The following is a 25,196-nucleotide window of genomic DNA, read 5'->3' as shown; positions in this document are numbered from 1 at the left end:
TACCATACTGAGTCTCCCCTTTCACACAAAATAGCAATTTAGCGTGATTTTCATAACCATATAGAAACAAGGAAGTAAGAAAGTAATAAATCATAAAGCCTATTACACACTGGCATTTACCACCTCAGAAGGTCTGTACGAAAAATAAAAAATAGTTGTTTTTACCCCCAAAAGTAAAATAAAAATTACAAATAAGAATTGAAAAAAAAATGCAGTGTAGTGCTAGATAAAAGCACAAGCAAACAGGAATGTTTTCAATTTTGACTTAAAAATAGCTACATTTGGGGCATATCTCACATAAGCAAGGTCGTTCCACCTTTTGGTAGTGTAATGACTAAAAGTTGCTTCACCTTCTTTCGTTCTGATTCTGTTCGCTACTAGTTGACTGGTGATTAGAGTTGATCAAATTTGTACTCTTCAAGCAGATCAGAGAAGCAATTCATCCTAGGTCATTCAGACATTTATACACTATTAGGAGTAAGTTATGTGATGAGTGTAAGGATTTGAGAATTGGAGTAAGGTTCCCTTTCTTCTGGTATCCATTTTAGCAGCCACATGGAACTATTTAACTGAGGCATCGGGAAGGCCAGTATAAAGATCACTGCAGTGGTTGAGGCCGATAGAGATAAAGACATGAGTTAACATTACTAGATCCTGCTTATACATCAAATTTTTCAACTTTTATATATTCCTGGTATGGTAAAAGGCTGAATGTGGAGTATGTTTTGATATGACTGCTAAAGGTCCTGTTTGAATCCGTAATTATGCCAAAATTTCTGACTTGGTCTTCAGTCATTAAGGCTCTGGTATGAAGTTGAATTCTGACCTATAGCCTTTGCCAAACATAAGGAACTGTTTCTTTGTTTAACTGTAGAAAGTTTTCTCTTTTCCAGTTGTTTATTAGCTCTATGTACTGATACAGAGTCAAGACAACTGTAATAATTTGTGGATAAAGCTAGATAAGGCTGCATAGCTGTGATTATCTTTTTCCTTTTTTAAGGATTTGGGCTAGAGGATGAGTATCAGGATTGAACGTTAGGGGCCTAAAAATGTATCAGTGTGGGACACAACAGGACAAGGATGTTTGTTTAGACTCATGATTGCCAATTGCAATAAAGAAGCCACTACCGTCAAAGTGTGATCTGAACCAGCTAAGGAACGTTCCAGATAGCCCTATTCAGTTTTCCAGTCTGTCAAAGGTATTGTGATCGACTGTGTTAAATGCATTTTTAGTAGCCCAATAAAAACCCTCTCACTACTTGAAATGTTCTAGTTGCCAAAGTCTTCTGTCAGCGGGAAGCCAAGATCTGGTCCAGAGTGAAGTACGACCAGACAGATACCACAAAAATGGGTGTGATAAAATCTCAAAGGTGACTGAAATTCAAAAGAATTTATAAAGTGACATGACCTCTAGACTAATAATAATTATAATTACACTTATATAGTGTCTTTCTCAAACCCAAGTTCACATTACAGTACAAATGCCACACTTGATACACACAGTATCACACACGTATGTACGCACACACACACACACACACGTACACACACCCCTTTGAAAAAGGTGACTCAGCAGGGTGTTCTACGAGAGAACCTAGATAAGCCTAGATAAATTATATGCAACAGAAGAGGGCTACAGTGCTGCTCTCCCCCAGAAAAATAATTGATTTATTCTAGTTAGCAATTTAAGGTGACATGTCATTAGATATAGATTTTTTCATTTAGACTTATCATCTAATGTTACCCAAGTATTCTACAAATTCTTCTTGGTATAGCAGTGGCATTTGGCCAGAGCGGGGTATATGTTAGCATTTTACTTAGATATGTGGTGATGCCTAAAATGAAATTTTGCTTGTTGATAGTGAAATTATTAACCTACAAAATAAGGCTCATAACAATTTGCTGTTGTGAGAATAGTCAAGTTTAGTTTTCACTGTCCAATATTCCTTTGTGAACTCCCATAATCAACACCCATAAGTTTAACAGTCACTAAAAGTGTTAGACAGTTGGCATAGTTAGCAGCAAGGGACTTTGATGCAACTGACCAGCATAAAATATGTCTATGTCTTACGCTCCCTGGCTTGACTATTTTGTTAGCGGCAAAGGATTCCTAGTACCGCGTAAACTGTATTTTGACTACCTGGGGCAATGAGCTAGTGACCACCGACTTACCACTGAGGCATAGCTACCTCGACTTCATGTGGCTGCTCTGGGCAGTCTTCTACCCCCCAAAGTAGAGTAGACCCTGCAATAGAGCCTTGCTGCAACTCAGGAAGGGCTCCCGCACAGCGGTGGGATATGCTTTGGAATTCCACTGTTCCTACTTGGTGGAATGCAGATGCATTAGTGGACATGTTTGTGGAGGGTCTTTGTGGGACCACCAGGAAGAGCTAGCCTGTAGAGAAGACAGGTGGTGGACAGACCGTTCCATCCTCTATCAAAACTCCTGGAAGAGAAACTCCATTGAAAGATCCCTGTATGTACGACCTCTCCAACAGTGTGTGAACCATCAATCCCAGGTCAAATCCATGCAGCTAGGAGATGCTCACCTGTCACCTGGTGAGAAAAGGAGGTGTGTGTGGATCCGCCTCTGCCTATATTGCGGTAGGTCTGGCGACGAGCTCCTGGCCTGCCTTCTCATTCCTACTGCACCAGAGACTAAAACTTCTGGATGGGAGCCCTGTGGGGGAAGGCACTATCATTCACCAGACACTCTTTATTCACTTACTGACTACTGATACACACTCAGAGAACAGCCAATCTTATTAAGACTGCCCTGGTTCTGTATTCACAAGCCGCTCATCTCATGGTTCAACCCCCAAATAGTTATACATAGTTATATGATCCTGCTTTTGTAACTCCCATTGTCTTGCACCAGTAATCTTACCCCTCCTGTCTTCCTCCATTAAGAACCCGAGCCATGCCCCGTTGCCCAGGTTTCTGAATCCTTTTGACCTGGCCGAGGTCTTTAGCTTTGTCATCGCATCATTGATTGCGACATCCAATTAGTAGATGGCACATGCAAACAACATTATGAAGGTGAAAGAAAGCAGTGAAGATCTTGTGCTAAGGTCAAAGATAAGGTGAAAATCTAAGGCCCCTGAGTTGGCAGGGAAGATTATTTTGTAAGGGTTGGCACCGGGCCGAGGCCCCCTCTGGCCACCAGAAGGAGGCCTCGAGTCAACCACATTACTAATAAGGCTTGATTCCCAACAGCTGGGCAAGATCTATAAAAGCCCATTGACCCAGTCATCCAGTGCTGGGTCTTTGCTAAAGTTTTTAGCAAAGCTCCTAGTTGGTAACCTCAGGTATTGAGGTCTGTGAGCCCTTGTGCTACACCTCATTTCTTCCCTGTGAGGGTGTCTGTGTTTTTACATGTCCCCTCTACTCTCCAGTTTTCCCCTCTTGAGTCTGTCTCTCTCCCGAGGCTTCCCTTAGCCATTATAGTTCCTCCCCATTTTCTGGTTTTGTATGGGAAGTTTTAGTTTTGTTTTCCACAGTGCATCGGGGTTGCCATTCTTCTCGTGGCCTTCTTTGTTCTCCTTTTTTTCCACGCTCAGCATGGTGTTCAGTTTTTCCTTTTGTTTTACCTGATCCAAGATCTAACTGTTCTGCACACGGGCCCACCATTTTTGGAGCGTTGTTGCTCACCCAGTAGGCTGTCGGTGTCATCACTTAGCTGACCTGGGTTTGAGCTCACCTCACTTTTAGAACACCTAATTAGGTGCATGGCAGACAAAAAATGATCTTCTCCAGCATTATTGTGCTGCATTCACAGCCCTTTTTTTTATAGATTCTGCGTAGCTTAAGTGAACTGTTACATTTCAGTTGGAGACTGATGAAGAATTAAAAGATAAATCGAAATTCTGCGGAAACAATTATGCATAAATATTATTTACCCATTAGTTTTCAAAGTATTTTGACCATGCCAACTGGTTCAGACATGAACATGCTATTCTTATCGTCCATTTAACTTTGCATCCATTTATACCATCTTTCTTTTTTGTGCTCACACTTACAGAATATCAGACAGAATACACTTGTGTTGTGATTTTTATTTATTTTTGTATGTGACACTGTTAACAACTAAACATTGCCAGACTGAAAAACCTGTTGTAATCTTTTTCAAGTAGCATTAAAAACTATATTTGTAGTCATTTAGATTTTTAGTGAGTGTATTTGTTTAGCCTAATTAAATGTAGTATTTTCTAGCATATACAGTGTTAACTAACAATATTTAAAGAACAGTTAAAAGGAAGTCAAAACCATTTAAAAAAATAAGTAAGCAATGGTACATGACAAACAACACAGCAACGATTTTGACACTAATTAAAATTGCATTATTTATCACAATATTTACTAATATAAATATATCAGCAAAAGGCTAAGGCATGGTGTACACTGGGGTCTTGCAGCCAAACTGACAGCTCCCTGGAGGTGCTAGTCAATGTATCCCTTCATTATTGAGAGGCATCCTGTTACATCTACACACACATAGAATTAATGGTAAGGGATGAGGAGAGGTTAAGGATATGGGATTTTAAATATCAAACCAGGGAACCCTTTAGCCCATTTCAATTTCCAGTATGCATTTATTCAGCTTCCAAGTCATGTGATATTCATGTATGATTACTGTATACTGGAACATTATTCACAGTTCTTATCAATGCCATTATCTTTCTTGGTGTTCAAAATCAACTCCTGGATCATGTGGATGCAGTCTAAGTATCTATTAGTCTTCTTGGACCTGCCTGATGTTATATGTCCATGTTTCATTGTTTAACAGCAGAGGTTACATGAGGCTACAACAGTGAGGTTACTGTAAGTTACTTCAGACAGCAGATATCGCTGTTGCACTACTTTGAGCTCCTCTGGAAGGTGTAGCATTCACTGGCATAAAACTGGCCTAGAGAGTGCAAAATCCTGTTTTGCTACTAATCTTCAGAGCTCAACTGCCTTCACGTCTGTTCTTCCCTCTCGCTTTCCTTTGTCCTCCCAGACTGACTAACCTGACAGGCTTGGAAGACCATATTTTGAGAAATAAAGTTCGCTTTTTTGTGTGTTTTGGTTTTTCACAAAACATTCTACCAGTACCCCTTCCCATTTGAATTAGCATCATGACACCACCACTGGGTCCATTTATAATTGTGCTGTTCACTTTAACTTTTCACAGTGGTCAAATACACTTACCATCTACTTTATTAAAAATGGTAAATAATAAGAATTTTCAGTTAGCCTATAGCCCATCTGTAGCAATGTACAGATGATCTTTTATGTTCAGATTTCTGTGTACAGCATCACTATTGGATGGATATCCAACAGTGACACTAATCAACATTTTTAGCCGTTAAATAGTGTTGATGCCTCAATACCTGCTGTTTGCAAAGTGTTCCTTTCAAAGTGTTCCTTTCAAAGTGTTCCTTTCAAAGTGTTCCTTTCAAAGTGTTCCTTTCAAAGTGTTCTTTTCAAAGTGTTCCTTTCAAAGTGTTCTTTTCAAAGTGTTCCTTTCAAAGTGTTCTTTTCAAAATGGTTCCAAAAGTTCCAATTTGCATAGTACATTTAGACACTCAGTTCTGTGAGTCATTCTGTTAACTTACATACAACCTTTGTGGTAAATAAACTGGTTGTGCCTGAGGGCGAACTCAAAACCACAAATGTTTTGGGAGTGGATAACTGACTCAATTTGTCATGTCTATACCGCTTTAATGCAGGTATGCATTTGTAAAATGAGAATTTCCCAATTCCTCCAACTATCTTGTTTCTTAAGCCTAGAATTTAAGCATAGATCTGAAAGGTGTGAAACAGCTTTATTTTTTCATGTGTACCAATTTTAAAGAAATCTAAAATGACCAGATTGAACTGACTAGAAACATACAAGCCTCCTTGTTCTTTCCAAATCAAACTTCAGGTTTTTCTTTGGCTGTGCAGAGTAGGCCAACTCCAGACTATCCTGATTTGAAGAGTCTAAACATTTTAGTAAAAGGTAAAGGTGTTTTTACATTTTTTTCCAACAGAGCATTTAACACAACATGGCCAGGGTGGAATTGAGATCTCTCTCATGTTGGCCAGCTCTTTTTGGACAGAAGCAGTTGCCAGTAATCTGGGTGTGGACTGAAACTGGTGTGGTGTAGTTTCTCCACATTGTTCTTTATAATGCTTGTTCCAATTCAGAATGCAAGTCACAGAAGTAACCTTAAGAAATGGCTTAAGAGAGTTGCTATCATGACACATCAAGGGTTATTCTTCCAAATAAATATTTTGCAGTATAAATATAGTCTATGCCATATTTAACACAGTATAATTATCTGCCTGTCATATACTTTTACCCGTCATCCTGCTTGCGTACCCTGGGGATAAGACTGGGGATTCAAACATTCAAACATTGTGGTGGTAGTTAAGTGACATCATTTAGTTACATGCAAGGGTTTTTGACACTAACATGGACAATATAATATTATCCAGCACTGCAGTTTTATGCCTAAGCATTATGGAAAAGAATATTTATGAATGATTTTCCAAAGAGGTCCTCATATTCTCCCAAGACTTAAAAAAAAAAAATCTAAATAGTTGTGTAATAACAAACCAAGAAACAAAGCACTGACCTACTCTTAAACATAGCCACCATTTTATTAATGAGCTCCCTGAGCTGAGATCTGTTATAAATAAGTGGGTATGTGGCTTCAATTTCTGTGCATTCGTTCTAAATCAAAGTTCAGGTCTTTTTGGATAAAATGAATAGGCTAGCACTGACCATGCAACATGGGAAGAAGGATGATTTTTCTCCTGTTAATAATTTTTCAGATTATTGGATTATTAGACTCTATGCTGTGGCTTCACTTTCATTGTAATCACACACAAAAATGCTAAAAGGTGATAGAAATATGTTTACTTTAGCACGTTTTATTTTACATCTAATTTGCATATTAACATGTCAGTCACTTTTAAAAGTCCGTGACTTCTAAAAAGGCTTAGCTCCACCACTCTTTGCATTACATTACATTTATTATATGCGTTTCAAAAACTTAATTTCTGTAGAATCTAAATATATGCCAATTTGTAATTATGCCAATTTGTAATTATGCCAATTTGTAATTATGCCAATTTGTAATTATGCCAATTTGTAATTCATTTGTAATTACGATGATATTTCCAATGATGCTGCATGTTCTCTGACGTTCCAGTATCTAATGGAGTTTTTAAGTTAAATTCAGTGCTTTGCTAAGATTAATGATGTAATGATATTGAGAGCCACAAATTTCTGTATCTACAACACTTAGTCATGATATTTTGTTTATTCTTTCTGAACATCATTCAAAGGTCTTTTTAAAGCATAAATCTTATTTAATTTCATTACATGAGGTATTACATGCGGTATCAATTGCATAAATAAATTAATGTGTAATGAATACATGCATACAAATACATACAAATATACTTGTAATAATTCTATGTTGTCAACTGGCAAAGATTCATTATGATGTCTGTTGTTTTTAAAAATAATACACCATAACACTTGTATGTAGTGTCTATGGTGAGTGCTTTCAACATTGTGTTGTAAACATGGATTCTGCTGTTTAAAATGAAGCTCTGTCTGAAAAGATTTCCTGTGCAATAAAAATGTACTGTATAATGACACAAAGAGAAAGGGCTTTTCCCTGTGATGTGTCTTTGTCGATTGAGCCATAGCTACAGTGGGCTTTTAAAAGCATTATAGGCTGATGGCTCCACACCCAATGAATGGCAGCCCTAGAACAAGTTTAGGCAAGCCTAATTTAGATGATTAGTGTTGCAACCTTGAATGCAGACCATGCAGGACATTGTCAGAAACTTTATCAACATACCTAGTTAAGAGTAGAGAAATTGCCATATCCATGGAAACATGCATTTCAACAACGAAGAGTAGTTCACGCACTTAGTCCTTAGTGGAATGACAAATGGAACAATAGCTTATAAAAAGGTCAACCAAAAAGCTGTTATTAGTTGATGGATGACAACAGCCACCTGCATTGTGTCATTCAAATTAAAGTGAAAGTCATAATTTATTTCTTAGTAGCAGGCATTACTGACCCACAACAAACAAATCCCCAAATGGCATTTTTTTTCTTCTTCAGGTCTTCTAATGCCTGAAATACTAAGACCAAGACCAAGAAAAAAGGTTTGAAGCTGTGCTTGACACTATAGTGATTCGGTATATTTTTTTCTGATGCTGCACCCTTCATACACACAATGTAAGACATACACACAATGTAAGACAGAGAGAAAGTAAACTACATTTCATGCCCCATTGTTTCTAGAGTTCACACAGAAAGGTACAAAATTACCATCCAGCAAACAGACATTCGTTTTTGACAGAGGCCAGAATGGGGGCAGAAAAGGGGCCAGACAGGTTCAAGCTGACAGCACAAGTAAATACCTCTCCTCCCTTTACATCCAAGGTGAGCAGAAAATCATCTCGCAACATAGAACATATCGACACTTATGGTGGAAGGGCTACAATAACAGATTACACTGTCTTGCGCTGTGAAGAACAGTTGATTGAAAAAAAAAAAAAACATCGCCTGGTCTGAGGAATCTTGATTTGTGCTGAGACATGCAGATGGTAGGGTCCGAATTTGGTATAATCCGCATGGCTCTGAACCCATCCTGAAATACAAATCGAGCATCATTTGAGTTTTGTTTCTAACCATGTGCATCCCTTTATGGCCACCGTTTATGCATCTCATAATGATTACTTACAGCCTAATAGTGTGCAATATCCCAAAGCACGAGTCATATATAACTGGTTCCATGATCGTAATGATGAGATCAATGTACTCTGGTGGTCTCCTGAGTCGGCAGTTAAGCAATAGAACACCTAAGGTCATGTATCATGGCAAATAACATCACAGCTGTGAATCACATGCACTAGTTAAAGGCTCTACTCAACAGTTCTACTCAATAAAGTAACAAGATAAAGAAACGAAGCCCAAAATATAGTGTTAAATATATTTTAATTCATCAAATATTGATTAATATATTTTAATTGATTGATATATTTAATCAATTACATGATGCATTCATGTCAACAAGAACCTTTTTTTTTTTCCTTTAGGAAAAAAAGGAATATTTTCCTTTAGGCTCTTCACAATGCAAAGGCTTCCCAGTATTAGTAGGCTGTTCTCAATAAAGTGGCCAGTGGCTCCCTATTTTTATACATGAGTATGCTGTAGCCCATTGATGGCAGCGTAATGTCACCCTGGGCAAATCTAATTCTTTTTAAGTATTAGTGAGGGAGATCTGGAAGATCTAAATGAACAGGCATAAGCCTAACCTAGCCTTTAAGAGTGACCGAACCTTAGTGCAAGCAGTTATCAATGCATCATTCCAATGCAAGCAGTTTGGTTACTTTACATCCTATTTCTGTGTAGTTCTGAAAGAGATGCCAAGTATATTACTAGTAACTACAGGTCTACAGGGTTTCAAAGTACTATGTAGATTTTATTGATGAATTTACAGACTGGTTTATTTCCATTGATTTTTACCATTTTATAATTGCTGATTATTCTAACAAACACTTCAACAATCCCATTGACAATTATGCCAAGGATCTCTGCGCCATATTGGACTCTTTTGGTTTCTCTCAGCATGTGGCTGGGAGCAACCACTGTTATGGTTATTCTTTGGATTTGGTTATCTCAAAAGGTCTCAGGATATCGGCCTCTATCCATGATGTAGATCATTACTTGTCAGATCATTACTGTGTGTACTTTGGTATGTGGGCCTCACTAGAACTTGACAGACATGATGCATCAGTTTTATCAAGAGATTTACAAATTACAGCACAGCTACACTTGACAGCACAGTCTGCAACCTATTCATCACCACATAAAGATATCATGAAAATGTCCCAGTTTAGTGCTATTAACAATGAAATTTGAACCGATACAATGAGTTACTTTAAAGATGATGCTGTACCAACTAGCTTTTAAAAGTCTGTGTTTCATTATAGCAGGCAACATACTTGAGATACTAAATCACTCTTATCAGGTGTATTTGCTAACTCCTAAAAAATGCAGAATGAGAATGAATCTTTCTTTGGTTATCAAATGTGTTTTCATTTGCTGACTTGCAAAAATAATGCTAACAAATGTAGCGATTTAGTGGCCTAATTCAATTTGATTTAATGCAATTAAATCATCTTATAATGCTGCCGCAAGCAACAGTAAATGAGATTAAGTTAAAAATACTCTGTTATTTAAACAAAGAACCTAAAGGACATAAAACATGATAGGTTTGTGTTTTTTCTTTAGAACTAATCTAAATCTAAGAACTAAATGAGGGGTGGAAAAACCATGAAAACATAAGAAGTAAAGCAAAAGAGGGAGGGGCAGCCGTGACATATTTATTTTAATTCAGATTTTCTCTCTTTAATCTTTCATTTTGTTATTTTTTAAAACTTTAGTTAATCTTAGCTTTATTTGAATAAATTGCATTTGTAACATTTTGTTTCTTTTCTTTTTTTTTTTTTTTTTGGCAAAGACCTTCATGACGTGATGGCTATCTGTCTTAAGTGTAGCATTCTGAATCGCTGCTGTGTATGAAAAGTGCTAGAAAATGAAGTTGCCTTTCCAGAATGCCCAGGACGCATCATGTCACATTCTTCCAGTGGCCACATTGCTGACTGACCTGCATTCACAGAGCAGTGCAATTAAATCAGCAGATAAGGCTGCTGTGGAGCAGCAGTAAATGAGATTAGGTTAAAATACTTTATTTAAACAAAGAACCTAAGGCACATAAAAAAACAAAAGCTATAGGTTTGTCCTTTTTTATTCCTTTTAACAGACAGGAATAAAATACATTCTCATACAGCAGTGTCACTGAATTCAAATTCCTGGGGATTTGGGTCAGGATCATTAGGCCTGGCAATGTCTGTGGGAGAGGAATGTTTTTTGACTGGTCCATATTATGCATCATAGCACATACACCATGTCTTCTACCAAATCTTTGGAGGGTTGTTCAGCTGCTTCTTGCACCAAGGAAACACTCTTGGCCCTTCAGGAAGACAGTAACATGCCCCAAAGCTTACATGAGCATGCACAGTATTGCATACGTGTTTGAAAGAGGAATCAATTGACCGAGGGGATATCCATTATCACCTTCATGGGAGGTAAGGACCTTGAATTTTGCATTAGACACACACTGTGATTAATGCATAGGCAAGGTGTTTTTTTTGGGGGGGTGTCCCCTCCAATAATCCTGCTCATACTGCTCATATAATGGGTGGTGTGATTTGTGTCCTTACCCAAAGTTGAAATTAAACCTATAAATCTGGACTAAAAATCTAATCTAAAGTAATTTTATAGTGAGCTGTCCCACACAGCCTGACGTCTGTGCCAGGTGCAGCTATATGTTTCAAAATTAATGAATGAGGCCACTGTCACTACATTTGTTAACATTATTTTTGCAAGACAGCAAATAAAACACTAATGCTCAGCACTTACTCTGAGCCCATATTACAATATGAGGGCTGTCAGTCTCAGTGAATACATATGAGGGAGTAAATGCTTTAAATTGCACTTTTTTGGGTCTGTTTAGTAAGCAATTAAACCATACTTATGTGTGTTGTTCCAATAAATGTAAACATTTATTGTTTAACAATACATGTTTTATGTCAAAGCCCCTAAACATATCTATGAACATTTCAATAATGGATGGGTAGCTCTTCTTTTGGCTATTCTCATATGGGATTGCCACAGACAGTCATCTGATTCCATGGTAGCATAACGTTGACCAGTCCAGGTGACTGGTAACGCAGATCTCGACCAATCCGGTATGGAAATCTGATTATCCCCAGTGGCTGGGTTAAATTAGAATGTTAATCTAAGATAGCTGACAGCAAAGCTACTAGTGAAAATAACCATCATATGCAAGTATATGTTTTAGAACAATGATCATGCCTCACAGGCAAAAAGGTGCCTTTGAGTGTAAGTTAAATTAGGAGAATTTACCCATTTTTATGCATTGCTGAGGCTTTTGATTTTATTTATTTATCAATCTTTGGATGTTGTGTTGATACAAATGAAAGAAATAAAACGTGGAAAACTAAGTCAATGTTCATGCTATATATAATATTATAATACTATTATATAATGTTATAATGCTGAGTAACAGTGTGCAGTGACAATTGCTGTCAGGTTTAAACAAATATTTATATTTTAATATTAATAGTAATACTTAATATATCTACTTTAGCCTAATATGCTGTGTCAATGTATTAGATGTACTTTCCTTAAATAAATACTTGTGACTCCACATTTGCATCAGAAGACCTGCAAACATGTCTCATGTTATATGTCAGGAAATAATGACTGTGATATATGTTACGACCCTGTCTAGGTGGTGAGGTCACAACAGCACTTTGAAAAGACTGGTAGCAGGATGGTAGGTGGAATGATTAATCACTGGACTAAACTGGCAGACGAGGTGAAATTTTGTGTTTTTAAATGATGAACAAAGACACACACACCTATATACAAACACTGAATAACTTCAGGAGTGGTTATTTGCCAACATAACAAACAAAACCCACACTACCAAAAGAAACACCACAACTAACTACATTTAAAGAGCAAAAATAAAATACAATCCTACACTAACTCCCTGACAATAAACACACAATAACCCCAAACCCAAACCAACAGGCACCACCCCCTACAATCAGTAACTATAAACCAGGTGCACAGACTGCCCCAAATCCCAAACTGGTTCAGGAGCACATTGCAGCACTCCAGGAGTGTAGCGCATATATATCAACAGGTATGTGCCTAAAGCATTTCTTTACAGATTATAAACCATTATTATTTGGTGGGTAAATAAACGCTTTGGTTAGTCCTTTGTACTCTATGCAGAAAAAATAAAATCCCCTTGAAGTCAAATTATGATGCGGACAACGTTCCCTTAAATAAAGGTGGAAGGATACAATTCACTCCTTTTGAGAAATGAACAATGCCAGAAATCTGAGTAAGTAAGATATCAAACAAAGACTGGTATTGAGTACCGATAGTTGGAAAAAATAGCATGGGAGGCATGTCCTGGCCAACACCCAGGCAATCCAGAGGCAGTAGGAACACATGCCCACACACTCACACACCTACCAGTGAAAGCCCATGACACACCTTCCACACACATCACGGTTCCCCTTTCCCTGAGTCCTGATCGCCCCTCATCACTTGTACCTGACACCACTTGCTTCAGGACATTTAAACCCCTCATGAAATGCCATTCAACACTCCACATTAGCCTGCTTCACAGACTATCGCTTACTCTTTTGACATACCACTAATCTTAGACCCATATAGTGAACCTCCTTAACCTTTTCTGCCTTTGTTTCTTAACTTCTATTCTTCATAAGTTACCTTTTGCTCAGCATTGCTTGCGTCTGGCTCTCCTGCCTCAGCCACCATGTTACAACCAGTTAAACCAGATCCAAAATATGGGCCAGTGTGAATTAATAACGGAATGCCTATGCTCTGCAATTCAGCAAACAAGTGAACAGTTATGCAAAAATCTCCAGTGATGGGTCGTGTAAAAAGGAGCCTATTAATGTTTACTTAAGGTTTAGCTTTATGTAGTACACAAGGTTTCCAAAGAAACAGGACCTTTCAGACAGAGGTCATTCATCAGCTGTGCAAACAAAGTGCTTCTGAAGTTCTAAAAGGTGAAACCAGTTTATGTTTAAAACAATATATGTTGAGCATTCATAATTATTCCATCGAATATTGATTTCTGAACTCTTCTTAAGTTAAAACATTAATATTTTCTTGTTTAAAAATTAATATGAACTTGTTTTCTTTGCGTTATTTGAGGACTGAAAACATGGCATCTTTTTAGTTCTTGGTTTAGTTCTTTTCATTATTTTGAACAGTTGACATTTTCAGTAAAGAAATGCTCTAAATGACAATATTTTTATTTATAATTTGGGAGAAATATTGGTAGTAGATTATGGAATACAAAATTTCTTCTCAAACACATAAATATAAATAGTAAAACCAGATAAACTGATAATGTTGCTGTGCTCTCTATAATTTTTCTAGCGCTGTACATATAAATATAATAAAATGCAATAATACTTTTTGACTCCAAAATCTAATCTAGGGGAAACATAAACTGATTTCAATGTTCCTCCCCATCTACAGAGACTGAGTAACTCTCACTTGAGAGACAGCAAAATGCAGGACATAGCAGACGTCCATGTAGGCTCAGTGCTTCCCAGCTTCCACACATCCTGCAACAGCTCTGGTACACAGGTGATAAAAGTAAACTTACAGAGAGACAGATAATGTTTTAAGAATTATATTTTTTTTGACTACTTGCGCAGATATTGTTTGTAAATATACAGATGTTATGAGCAGGCTGTAACCAAGTTTAAATGTAACTGGTTTGTAGATTTATAGTGCAAGGTCATGTTACAAATTAAAAAGTGTTCCTGAACAATTTCATGCTTTATTAAGCTAAATGAAAGAGATCCTTGAAATTAGTATTATTCAGGTGGAGAAGAATTTTCAGACAGGTCCTGACCATTAGGACACTACCCTCATTAAATCTTCAGTTACACTAAGAATCAAGAAAATATTTATCCTGCCATTTTTATAAGAAAATATGGCTTCTCTTTATATCATAAGAATATCATGAATCGATATATTAAATCCCATCTCAAAGTAAAATAAATTCCCATGAAATTAATTATATATCGTTGGACAAGATACATTGTATTTGTTGGCTACAACGGCTTTTTAAAATTTGAACTAGGAAATTTTTTTTTTTCATGTTGTTATTAAATATATTTTGTGTGTTTTATGATCAGGACTGTAGTTAGAAGTGCAGTATGGCTGAAAGCAGAAGCGACGTGAGAGACATCCATAGCAAAGGAAAGGAGCTTGTCATTGCTGGTGGCATGGAATTTCCCGTACTGTTTCCCGTACTGTTTCCTGTGCTGTTTCCTGTGGATTCCACATGCAGAAAAACACTGAAATTAATTTACAATTTAACAGTGATTAGGAAGCAACGTTTATGTGTATCAAGGAATAATAAAATCACAAGGCTTTGTGAGTTTGCACTGACCAGTAAGCTGGGTGACATTGATGGAGTTCGGATCAATGGTAAAGGTCAAGTTGGAACTATTAATTGCAGTACGCAGGCTATCTGCCAGTTGTAACGCAGTAGGGGTGGTGCCAGCACCAAAGTCAAGTTCAGATTGTGTAATTATGGAGCCTTGCCTGAAAATGCACAAACATGTCATGATACATGTTCAAATTATGAATAATCATTAAAAAATGTAGAATTATTTTTGAATTATAACTGTTTATGGTCACTCACAGAAATTTCACAACAATCATGCGGAGGAAATTTTGGTGCAGCTTTTTGAAACCTGGTTCAAGCTGAAAAAAAGTTAATTATTAAGTAGGACCTGTGCATTATAAGTACCATTAGAATGACTTGTCCCAAACACAGAGCTTGACATGTTAGCAAATTATAATAGTTCTATCATTTTACCCTTTGGCATGACTAATGAATATGAACTACAATCCAATAGTACATCCTGACCATATACTCAGACAGATTTATTTTCTTATTTTTTGTGCTCATGCTTATGAATATCAGTGTCCTGTGTGTATGTATGTATGTAAAATGGGTGTGTGTGTTTTATATCTGTAATTTAACAAAAATTTGAAGGAATAAAACAATCATTACAAATAGCATCATCACTGAATTACCTGAGAGGTGATACTTTTAGATTTTGTTTTGAATTCATTGGAGTTGTTGTCAGACAGAGCCTGAGTAAAGTTTTCATTGATCTTGAAGATTAATGTGAATGATGAAGCGACTGGAATGGATGTGGTTGAAGCATTCTGGGTTGTATTGGTTCCACTGACAGTAGTTGTAGTCACATTTGCAGCTACATTTGCAAGGGTAATTTGTTGAGATTGATTATGAGTGAACAAATATAATAATAATAATAAATTACATTTTTAAAATATAATAAATGGCATTTTAATATAAAAGTACACCTATCAGGGTTGTCAATATTTTCAGTCTAAACCTACTCAGCATATTGAATAAGAGTTCTAAAGTGTGTTTAGAACAGTAATAATATAATAGCATGACTTTGACATACTGGAATTGGTTCTTAAATGATTAAATGAAATAAAATTTCTGTTATTATAATCATGAATAAGTCAGTGAGATGCATCAGCATTTTTACTGTCCACTCACTGTTGTTGCTAGAAGAGCTGGCGGAATTCTGAGAGCTTGTGGAGTTGGTGTTGTTTGTGGAGTTGGCGTTGTTTGTGGAGTTGGCGTTGTTTGTGGAGTTGGCGTTGTTTGTAGAGTTGGCGTTGTTTGTGGAGTTGGCGTTGTTTGTAGAGTTGGCGTTGTTTGTAGAGTTGGCGTTGTTTGTGGAGTTGGCGTTGTTTGTGGAGTTGGCGTTGTTTGTGGAGTTGGCGTTGTTTGTGGAGTTGATGTTGTTTGTAGAGCTGGTGTTGTTTGTAGAGTTGGTGTTGTTTGTAGAGTTGGCGTTGTTTGTGGAGTTGGCGTTGTTTGTAGAGTTGGCGTTGTTTGTAGAGTTGGCGTTGTTTGTGGAGTTGGCGTTGTTTGTGGAGTTGGCGTTGTTTGTGGAGTTGGCGTTGTTTGTGGAGTTGGCGTTGTTTGTGGAGTTGATGTTGTTTGTAGAGCTGGTGTTGTTTGTAGAGTTGGTGTTGTTTGTAGAGTTGGCGTTGTTTGTGGAGTTAGCATTGCTTGTAGAGTTATCATTGTTTGTAGAATTGGCACTTGTAGAATTGCTGGAATCTGTTACAGCTAGTGTTAAAGACATTGCACCTAAGGCCAAGCAAGTAAACAAAAACATCATCAACTTTATCATCATCAGGTTTCTTCCAACTATAGACGCTGCTCAGAACTCTAGCCAAAAGCCTACTCAAGTCCCCCCTTCCAATGACAGGGTGTGTTCTGTGTATGAATTAGGCTGTGACATGTAAGTGCAGAGTACAGTGAAGCCATTCACATCTCACTGGAGCAACTGAGATTAAATTCAGATTCTAAGAGCAAATTAAAGTAGCATTCTGAATACAGAGTATCTGAGGAAAGTCTTACCTATCAGGCACAAAACTGCCAGTACAAACTTCCAGTCCATTATACTATCCTAAAACAGAAACAACAACATTAATAATAATAATAATAACAATAATAATAATAATAATAATAATAATAATCACAGATAATAATGGTTAAGATTAAGAATAGAAAACAATTGTTGCACATCATCAGAAAAAAATTATAAATAACTGCTTTACAATGTTCTTTCATTTTTTTCTACTCAGTTTACACAATAATTTTGCCAAATGAAAATAAGTTTAAAAATATTTTCATTATTTTTTTCCCCAAATAAAATAAAAAGTGATTTCCACACACACATTTGTATATCAGTTTGCTATGAAAATTCAGACTAGCACTGAAAATTCTACACAATGTGTTTACAGGAACAGAGAAAGCTGTTACTCACTTGTATTCTCAGGTAGCAGTGTGTTAGGAGATGTGTGAAGTTACTGTCCTCAGCTGCAATGTACAAATGCAAGTACAGAACATCTACAATAGCTTTTACATAGAGGAAGTAATTCTGCCAGTTCCATGATCTAAGAGGAGCACATGATCCAATGAGAACTCACCTGGTGGTGTTTGCCTGGCAAACTCGAAAAACCGCATTGCTGTGTTGGCTTTGTTTTCTGATACCTGTTGGCTTACTTCACCCATCAAGTTATAGTCTGCCAGGGGTTTTACAGCAAGTCACAATAGAATCAGGGATCATTAAAAACATTGTTCATACTGTTAGCTTCTGGCTATCTCTAGGGAATCTCAAAAATGCTAAGCAAGAAAACAAATGTGTATTTTGGGTACTAGATTATGTTTTAACTACAGCATTTTTGTATAATCAATCTGCAGTGACATTTTAAATAAAGTGACATTAGGCCTTGAAATATAAACTTTCCCCCACAAAACCAAAAACAAAATGAAAAAAACAACAACAAACTGTTCAGTTTTGTTAGATTTGCTATTCCTAATGCGAAAGTAAAAACATGAAAACCACAAACATTTGATCGTGTCCCATACAGCTAAAAGACAGCGTCTGTGCTATGCTGGATACCATGATAAGACGCTATGCATGTCAATGGGGTGGACTACGGTAAGTGGACATTAACACAGAGACGGGAAGAACAGGAAATGTTTCCTTATAACTTGTTCCTCATATTTTAAGTTGTTTTTGCAGACACTGCAAGAAAGAAACAAAATTTCGGGTGTTTTTACCTACTCCAAAGTGGTTTATGTCAATAAAATTAAAAGTGACACTTGATTCTACATTTTTTAAAGAATCTTCAGAATCTCAAAGTGTATATATATATCCAGAGAAACTGGATATATATATATCCAGAGAAACTGGATGTTTTGGACAAAATTTGACACAGCATCAGCTATATTTTCCATAAGCTATACATTTATATTCTTTCCATAACCTATAATTTTCCATCCTTATTGTAACAATAGACTCATGTTCAAAGTTTTCAGTAGTATACAAAATAGAAAGTAAAATGCATACAAAAAGGTTGTTGTGAGTTATAATTTGCCCTACTTATCCTATGAGGACTATATCCATGAGAGGTTTGAAACAGTCACAAAACTTCATTCTATGTCAAAGCCAAAGTAATAACAATTCAGGAATGAGGCTAATGAAAAACAATGCTTTCTCCATGGTGCTTCATAATTTTTATATGAATACCTGATGTGTAATTTTATTTGTATCCTTCTAGAAGTATTCATTACAATGGCAAATAACTATAGTCTATAGTCTCCAGGGGGACAAAGCAACATTGCACTTTATTTAAACAAAAATCTATGATACTATACATATCCTTAAATCTACTAACATACATTGATATGAATTCTGAATGCTTTGCAGAATCTATATTTTCTCTGTTTATTATACTCTATAATTAAATTTTCTCCAGACTTTGGTAGTAGTATATTCTCAGATTCAAGTTAAATAAGAAAATACCGGCTACCAGGATTATAATTCAGTAGCAGGGTATCTGAAAAACATTATATGTTATTTAAACCTCTGATGACAAGTCAGGCTTTATCTTCCAAGAATGTTTTGAGAAGTTTACTATTGAATATAACAAACGTTTTAACTTGATGTTGTCCTCTAGACCAATCACATCTAGAACAATTATCAGACTAGTCACATCTCAAACTATTATCAGTGATTAGGTGTACCTTACTGAAACTAATTTGTCACTAATGTCACTAGGTTTTTCAAGCAGCTGTTAAGCCTTTCCTTAAGCAATTGCATCTTGTCCTCTCTGACACAACTGCAATTACCGTATTCATGAAATGCTTGATCGAAACATGTCAAACTCAACTTTTTTATTCAATAAAGTACAAAGCATCTTCTTTTTGACGTGGAAAGGTTGAAGAGAACATGACTATTGGCATTCTGCTTGCCTTGAATTGTGGATGTTTCTTTTTTGGTATCATTAGACTTGAGTGCAGTATTTGACAGTAACTTCAAATGATGTTACATTCAACGGATTTAAAAACATGGTCAGTTAAATAGAAAAGTCCTTGTCTAGTTTCAGTGCTGCTTGACAGACATGAATTTGTTATTCTATGAATCTGTGCTATGAACTTATTAATGTATTTGGGGATTTTTCAGAGTGTAAAAGAGTTCAACATGTTTTTTTTAATTCCGCATTGTCCTATCTCTTTGTACAGGTCCTGTACACAAGCATAATACTGGAATACATTTTTTATGCTGATAACACCCAGTAATAACTAACAGTTCAGCCAGATTCAACAACAGCCTTGCAAAATAGAAAAGTTTGGATTACCAGAAACATACTTCTTTTAAAACAGAAATACTCATGTTGGGTACTAAACCTGATCAAAATAAGGCTCCCTGCTGTTTCTTTAAATAGCCTTTAGCTTGTTCAGAATGCACATCCTTAACAGGAAAAGGAAATCAGACAATATTACTCTGGGCTTATTCTTTTTGCTGTATATTAAGTTACACATTGACTATAAGGCCTTTTTCTTGATATTTGAAGCCCCTAATTACCTAGATAGTTAGGTAATTACCTAGATAGGCACACGTCAATAAAGAACAACTTTGTAGAGTGTCCAGGAAAGCCCATCTTTGTAGAATGTCTGTGCACAGCTTTACCCATCTCAGCTGCAGATCTCCCCAGCTTTTTCAGAGTGACCGTTAACCTTTTGGTCACTTCTATAATTATGGTCACTTCTATAATTTGGTCACTTCTATAATTATTTTTAATCAGCCACAGCTACTGATTGCTTTAATGGAAAGTCGTATCCAGGCAGCGCTGTGGTTGTACCATACACTTTCCATTTCTTACTTTAATGGAGCTCAATGGAATGATCACATTTTTGGGAAATGTTTTAAGAACCATAATCTGATAAATAGTCTTCAACAATTTTGTCATGAACTTGTTTGTGTAGATATGCTCTCAAACTATAGTAGCTTCCTGGACAAAAAGTATTTATATTGAGATCATACAGAGGTTTCTAAGGAAAAAAGATGCAGGTCGATTTATACTGGAATGAAATGATCATGGTAACAAGAACAGATGGCAAAAATAAACAAACCAACCCAAAAAACAAACACACAGTAGCAAAGAAACTGGAACACTGGTCTGACGTACAACACCGTTGTACTGCATATCAAGTTGATGGAAAAACAAAACGAAAATATGTTCATACCTGTGTTTAATTTGTCATCTTTAGAGCCCTGAGGATAAAAACTCAAGACAGAGAAATGTATAGAAACATGTATGACATTGCTTATAAGTGAAAGATATTGAAATGGAAGAATTATTCTATTTAACAGTATTTTTGGTAAAGCCAAATATGTGACTTCCACATGAAATGTAACCAAAGTACTCTTGCGTCAATGAGACACTGCTGAACCAGTCTTGTCCTACACACACAGATACACATACAAACACACCCTTTTGGTTTCTTCCCAAACTGCTAAGGTTACATTGCTGAAAACAAATGGATTCCAGGGTTTGTCATGCATATGGTGCATACTAAGTGTATGCCTGATGCATGAACAGCACAAATTCCCGACAAGAAAATAACCAGCTCCTACTACGTGCTCAATGACTAAAACTTGTACCACAGCATTGTGATGTCAGCAACGTTTAGGAATGTCTTCAACATCCTTAAAAAAGTTTTGTTTCAGACAGCTGGTCTGAAACAAGCTATAGTAAGGAATTTAGGGATATATAGGAATCTTTTCTGTGATATACAAAGACATAAATTTGTAGTGATCTAAACACGTTCTTTAATAATTTTGACCATAAATTAGTATAGATAGTGTTGTACTGGGTGTAATCTTAAATAGTTTTCTATAGTGCATGTGTAAATAATGTAGTTGGATTACAATGCCTATATACCTATTTTCTATTGAGTTTATATTTTCAACATAGTAAGGAGCATTATTCGTTACAGTAAACATTTGCTACTTATGGAAAGCTAATTTATACTATCCTCAATAATCGAAGAACATGTCATAATCATACCATCAAGTAACATGACAACAGTGTGGGGCATTGAAATTGGCAGTTCTAAACTTACCCTATAATTAATTTAGGTTTTCTACTCTCTGACAAGTCACTTTCCCTGAAATTCTTTGAAAAACAGTTAGTTTGCTTTTAACATTACTTCTATGAGTGTTAAATGAATCTAACACACCTTAGCAAAATATTTAAGATACATATTTAATGTGCATTTGACTAGAGAAGCAGTTGTGGTAAATTTTGGGCACTGCTGATTTAGGCCATGATCAAATTTTCAACCTTTTTCTTACGTAATTATACAAACAGCTGGCCTCAAACAAGTGTCAACATCCACCCTTAGTCTCGCCAGCATCACACTTTATGTATATATTAAAAACACAGAGACAGACAGACAGACAGAGACACACACACACACACACACACACACACACACACACACACACACACACACACCCACACACACACACACACAGAAAGAGAGAGAGAGAGTCAGCATTGGTACAGTAAACTCTATTTAAAACACACTAGCACCACCTTTTGGACATATTTTCTCATACTGGACACATTTTCTCATACACATCTGTGGCTTCAATGTAGGTTGCATTTCGCACCTTTTGGTCAAAACTATTTAAGGTGAAACAAAGCTTTCCAAAGTTTCTATGTTGCTTTCTATTATACCAAATGAAAAAATGGTTTATTACTTATAGATTTTTAATCATATTAGTAGAATCTGGTGGTATACTGAAAAAGGCCCCCCTTTGGAAAAGCATCACAAGTATAAGAGAGAGTGTTTTCTGTAATAGTCCTCTTGAGAGAGAGTGGTAAGTCTGATAGTCACTCTAACACTTAAATAAGCTCTTCATGTCAACATTTTGGAAAACCCAGCACAGAATACTGCAGTAGATTTTTTAGGTAGCATCTACAAAAGCATTCCTTTGCAGAGCATTCAAAATGTATATAGTGTAAAACTAATGATGGTAAGCATGCCATGAATTAACTGCCAGTTTTCTCTTGATTTATTCCATCTATTGAGCAAGCCTACCAAGGGACACTGCAAGCACATATCACCATGATGTAATCATTTCTGGTATGCTGATTATTTTTTTGGATTTTTAGTGTATAAATCATAATTACTGTAGACTATTGTAAATCTTTATTCTTTTCTAATATCATTTATACTTTCTTTCTTAAAGGGTATTATACAAATGAAACATAGCAGTATTGTTATATCCTGTTGGGTATTCAAAAACTCCTCACAGAAATCAAAATCGCCAAACGTGTCCGCTTTACTTGGTTAACAGTCCATATATCTATCATGTCTATGCAGACTATAGCATTGGAATTTAGCCTGCTAGCTCTCAGCATGGCCGGGAGCTATTGTAAGCATTGTGAAAACATGACAGCAGAAATTCTGAACTGTCATCTGTGATGTTAACACCAGTTGTTAACACCAACATGACTAACAGGCTCTTAGATAAGAAGAATTATATTAGGACAGCACCACCACTGTTACATGCAGCATACCGTTAGCATAGCATTCATCAAATGGGAGGATTTTAACTTAAACCATCCTGAATTAATGAGCCCAACCAGCAGCCAATCACATTCCTAAAGTTGAAAATATCTGTACAGGGTGCCTGACTGGTGGGTGGAATTAACCACACTATTACACTCCCCCTGCTGAATTCCACATGCTCAGTTGCTACAGTGACTGTAACGGAGAACATTACATACCAGGCACAGGAACACGTAACACAGATATATGTGGTCAACAGAAGCTACTTTTTCAAGAAATTACAAAAAATAATAAGAACAAAAATACAGGAAAGAGCAGGCACTGCTATAAATCTGTCATGTATGTTTCAGTCTGAGAAGTATTCTCCAAAAGCATTAGAAGGAAAAGAGGTTAGCTGCTCCCCAAATTGGACACAGATAAACATGCCTCTTCACATGTTAAACACACTCATTGACTGCAACAGACCCCCACGGATGCTTCAGGATCCGTGCTCCTTGGGAGGGGATTCTGTCACGGAATGCTCCCCCCACGAGTCATGTGGTACGGCTTGCCGCGTGCAGGGGAGGTTCACATTTGTTTGTAGCCATACCCTCCGTGATGGCGCACACCTGCACGGGGTTTTGGTGTTAAGTGTTTGTCTGTCTATTTAAACCCCCTCCTGTGTGTGCCTCATCGGTGGTCATTGTTTCTGTTACCAGTATTGTTGGTGTTATTGTGTGTGTGTGTGTGTGTGTGTGTGTGTGTGTGTGTGTGTGTGTGTGTGTGTGTGTGTGTGTGTGTGTGTGTGTATGTGTATAGCCTTTGTTAGCATTCGGTGTTGTTGTTCCTGTCAACACTATTCATTGCTATACATGAGTGCCACAAGTGTCATCAATGTTGTGTCATTAAATGTCTCACTAAATTGAGGGAGTTTGTGCATCCAGTTCCATGCCCTTGCGGCACTGGGGCCCTTACAATCCTCATCTCAATAAGACTAGAAAATGGTTTAAACCACTAAATCATTAAATCACTAAACCATTAACTGCTTATAAGGCAAAGGCGGAATCTGTGGCATCATAGCTTGAGGGAGCTGAAGTAATAAAGTATGCAGTCTCAACTCATCACACTCTCAGTGAGAATGCAAAATATCTGAGACATCTAACACTGAACTAGCTCCAGGAGTCTTGACAACAGGTGAAGCATAGTTCAGGACCACACCCTCAGCACTAGAAATACCTCACAAAGGATAAGAAGACCACCAAAAAAACATCCTGAACTCACTCTGAATGCCTCCTCCAAGAGCTCAGTGTAGGAGACCCTTATCAACTCAATGCACTGGGTCAGACAAAAGGCTTCCTGCTTAGGGCATCAGCAGTAATGTTCTTGGGACCTGGTTTGTAATTGATGCCAAACTCATAAGGTGTCAATTTGGCAACTCACCTCTGCTCACAAGCAGATATTCTAGAAGGTGATTATTTCCATATTTTTCAGCGAGGGGCCTTATTTCTAGTTGTCAGACCAGCAGACGTTTTGCTACCAAAGAGTTGATATAATATGACCACCCAAAGAAATTACCTCAGCTTCTAATGACGTGTATGTCTTGAATTCTCCTTCGTGATGGCAGTGATGGCCTTCACATTGTCAGGGTCATTAGCAACTGTCCACACTGATAGTGTGGCACAGAAACAGCATTGACCAACTATACATAACATAATGTGCATAAGAATCCATAAAAGGATTAAAGGATAAACGTTAGCAAAAGTAAGAGAATTGGAGCCAGATCTACCATCAGGAGGCTCTACAGTGTATATTTAACTACTTTGCATACAATCACAGGCCTTGTGTTTTCTTAATTAAATGGACAGACATCAGCACAACAGTGAGTCAGATCAACATAATATAGAAAAAGCATAAAATTTTAGGCACACGTTTTGCATAACACTCTGGTAATGCTTTTCAGTTTTGACCATGATTGGCCTGCAGAGGACACTGCAGTGCACTATGGGCTTTTAAACCTTTGAAAGTCATGTGGCTTTTAGTATTTGCAAGGTGGACACTAATAAGAGTTAGAAAAA

At 36.9% G+C, this 25,196-nt stretch overlaps 1 protein-coding gene across 1 annotated transcript; it reads right to left on the bottom strand.

The window, feature by feature from the left end:
* Positions 1-13,929: 13,929 nt before the first annotated feature.
* On the bottom strand, positions 13,930-17,647 carry zgc:111983 (uncharacterized). Its single transcript, XM_035529760.2, has 7 exons — positions 17,537-17,647; positions 17,128-17,176; positions 16,252-16,854; positions 15,753-15,934; positions 15,355-15,416; positions 15,100-15,254; positions 13,930-14,978 (listed from the first exon to the last, which is right to left on the bottom strand). The coding sequence occupies exons 2-7, from the start codon at positions 17,165-17,167 to the stop codon at positions 14,851-14,853; spliced, it is 1,170 nt and encodes a 389-aa protein (XP_035385653.2). The 5' UTR covers positions 17,168-17,176; positions 17,537-17,647; the 3' UTR covers positions 13,930-14,850.
* Between the last annotated feature and the right edge of the window lie 7,549 nt (positions 17,648-25,196).

This window comes from Electrophorus electricus, chromosome 5 (genome assembly GCF_041902795.1).
Source record: "Electrophorus electricus isolate QZ-2024a chromosome 5, ASM4190279v1, whole genome shotgun sequence".
Taxonomy (NCBI): Eukaryota; Metazoa; Chordata; class Actinopteri; order Gymnotiformes; family Gymnotidae; genus Electrophorus; species Electrophorus electricus.
The sequence above is the reverse complement of the archived record's forward strand: the minus strand, read 5'-3'. Positions and strand labels throughout refer to the sequence as shown.

What these genes read in the sequence shown, in the direction of transcription:
- zgc:111983 (XM_035529760.2), bottom strand. Translation starts at nt 17,167, where the DNA reads ATGGACTGGAAGTTTGTACTGGCAGTTTTGTGCCTGATAG. An exon ending in GGCAGTTTTGTGCCTGATAG is followed by an intron (nt 16,855 to 17,127) that starts GTAAGACTTTCC and finishes GCTTGGCCTTAG; the next exon opens with GTGCAATGTCTTTAACACTA. An exon ending in CAATGTCACCCAGCTTACTG is followed by an intron (nt 14,979 to 15,099) that starts GTCAGTGCAAAC and finishes TGGAATCCACAG; the next exon opens with GAAACAGCACAGGAAACAGT.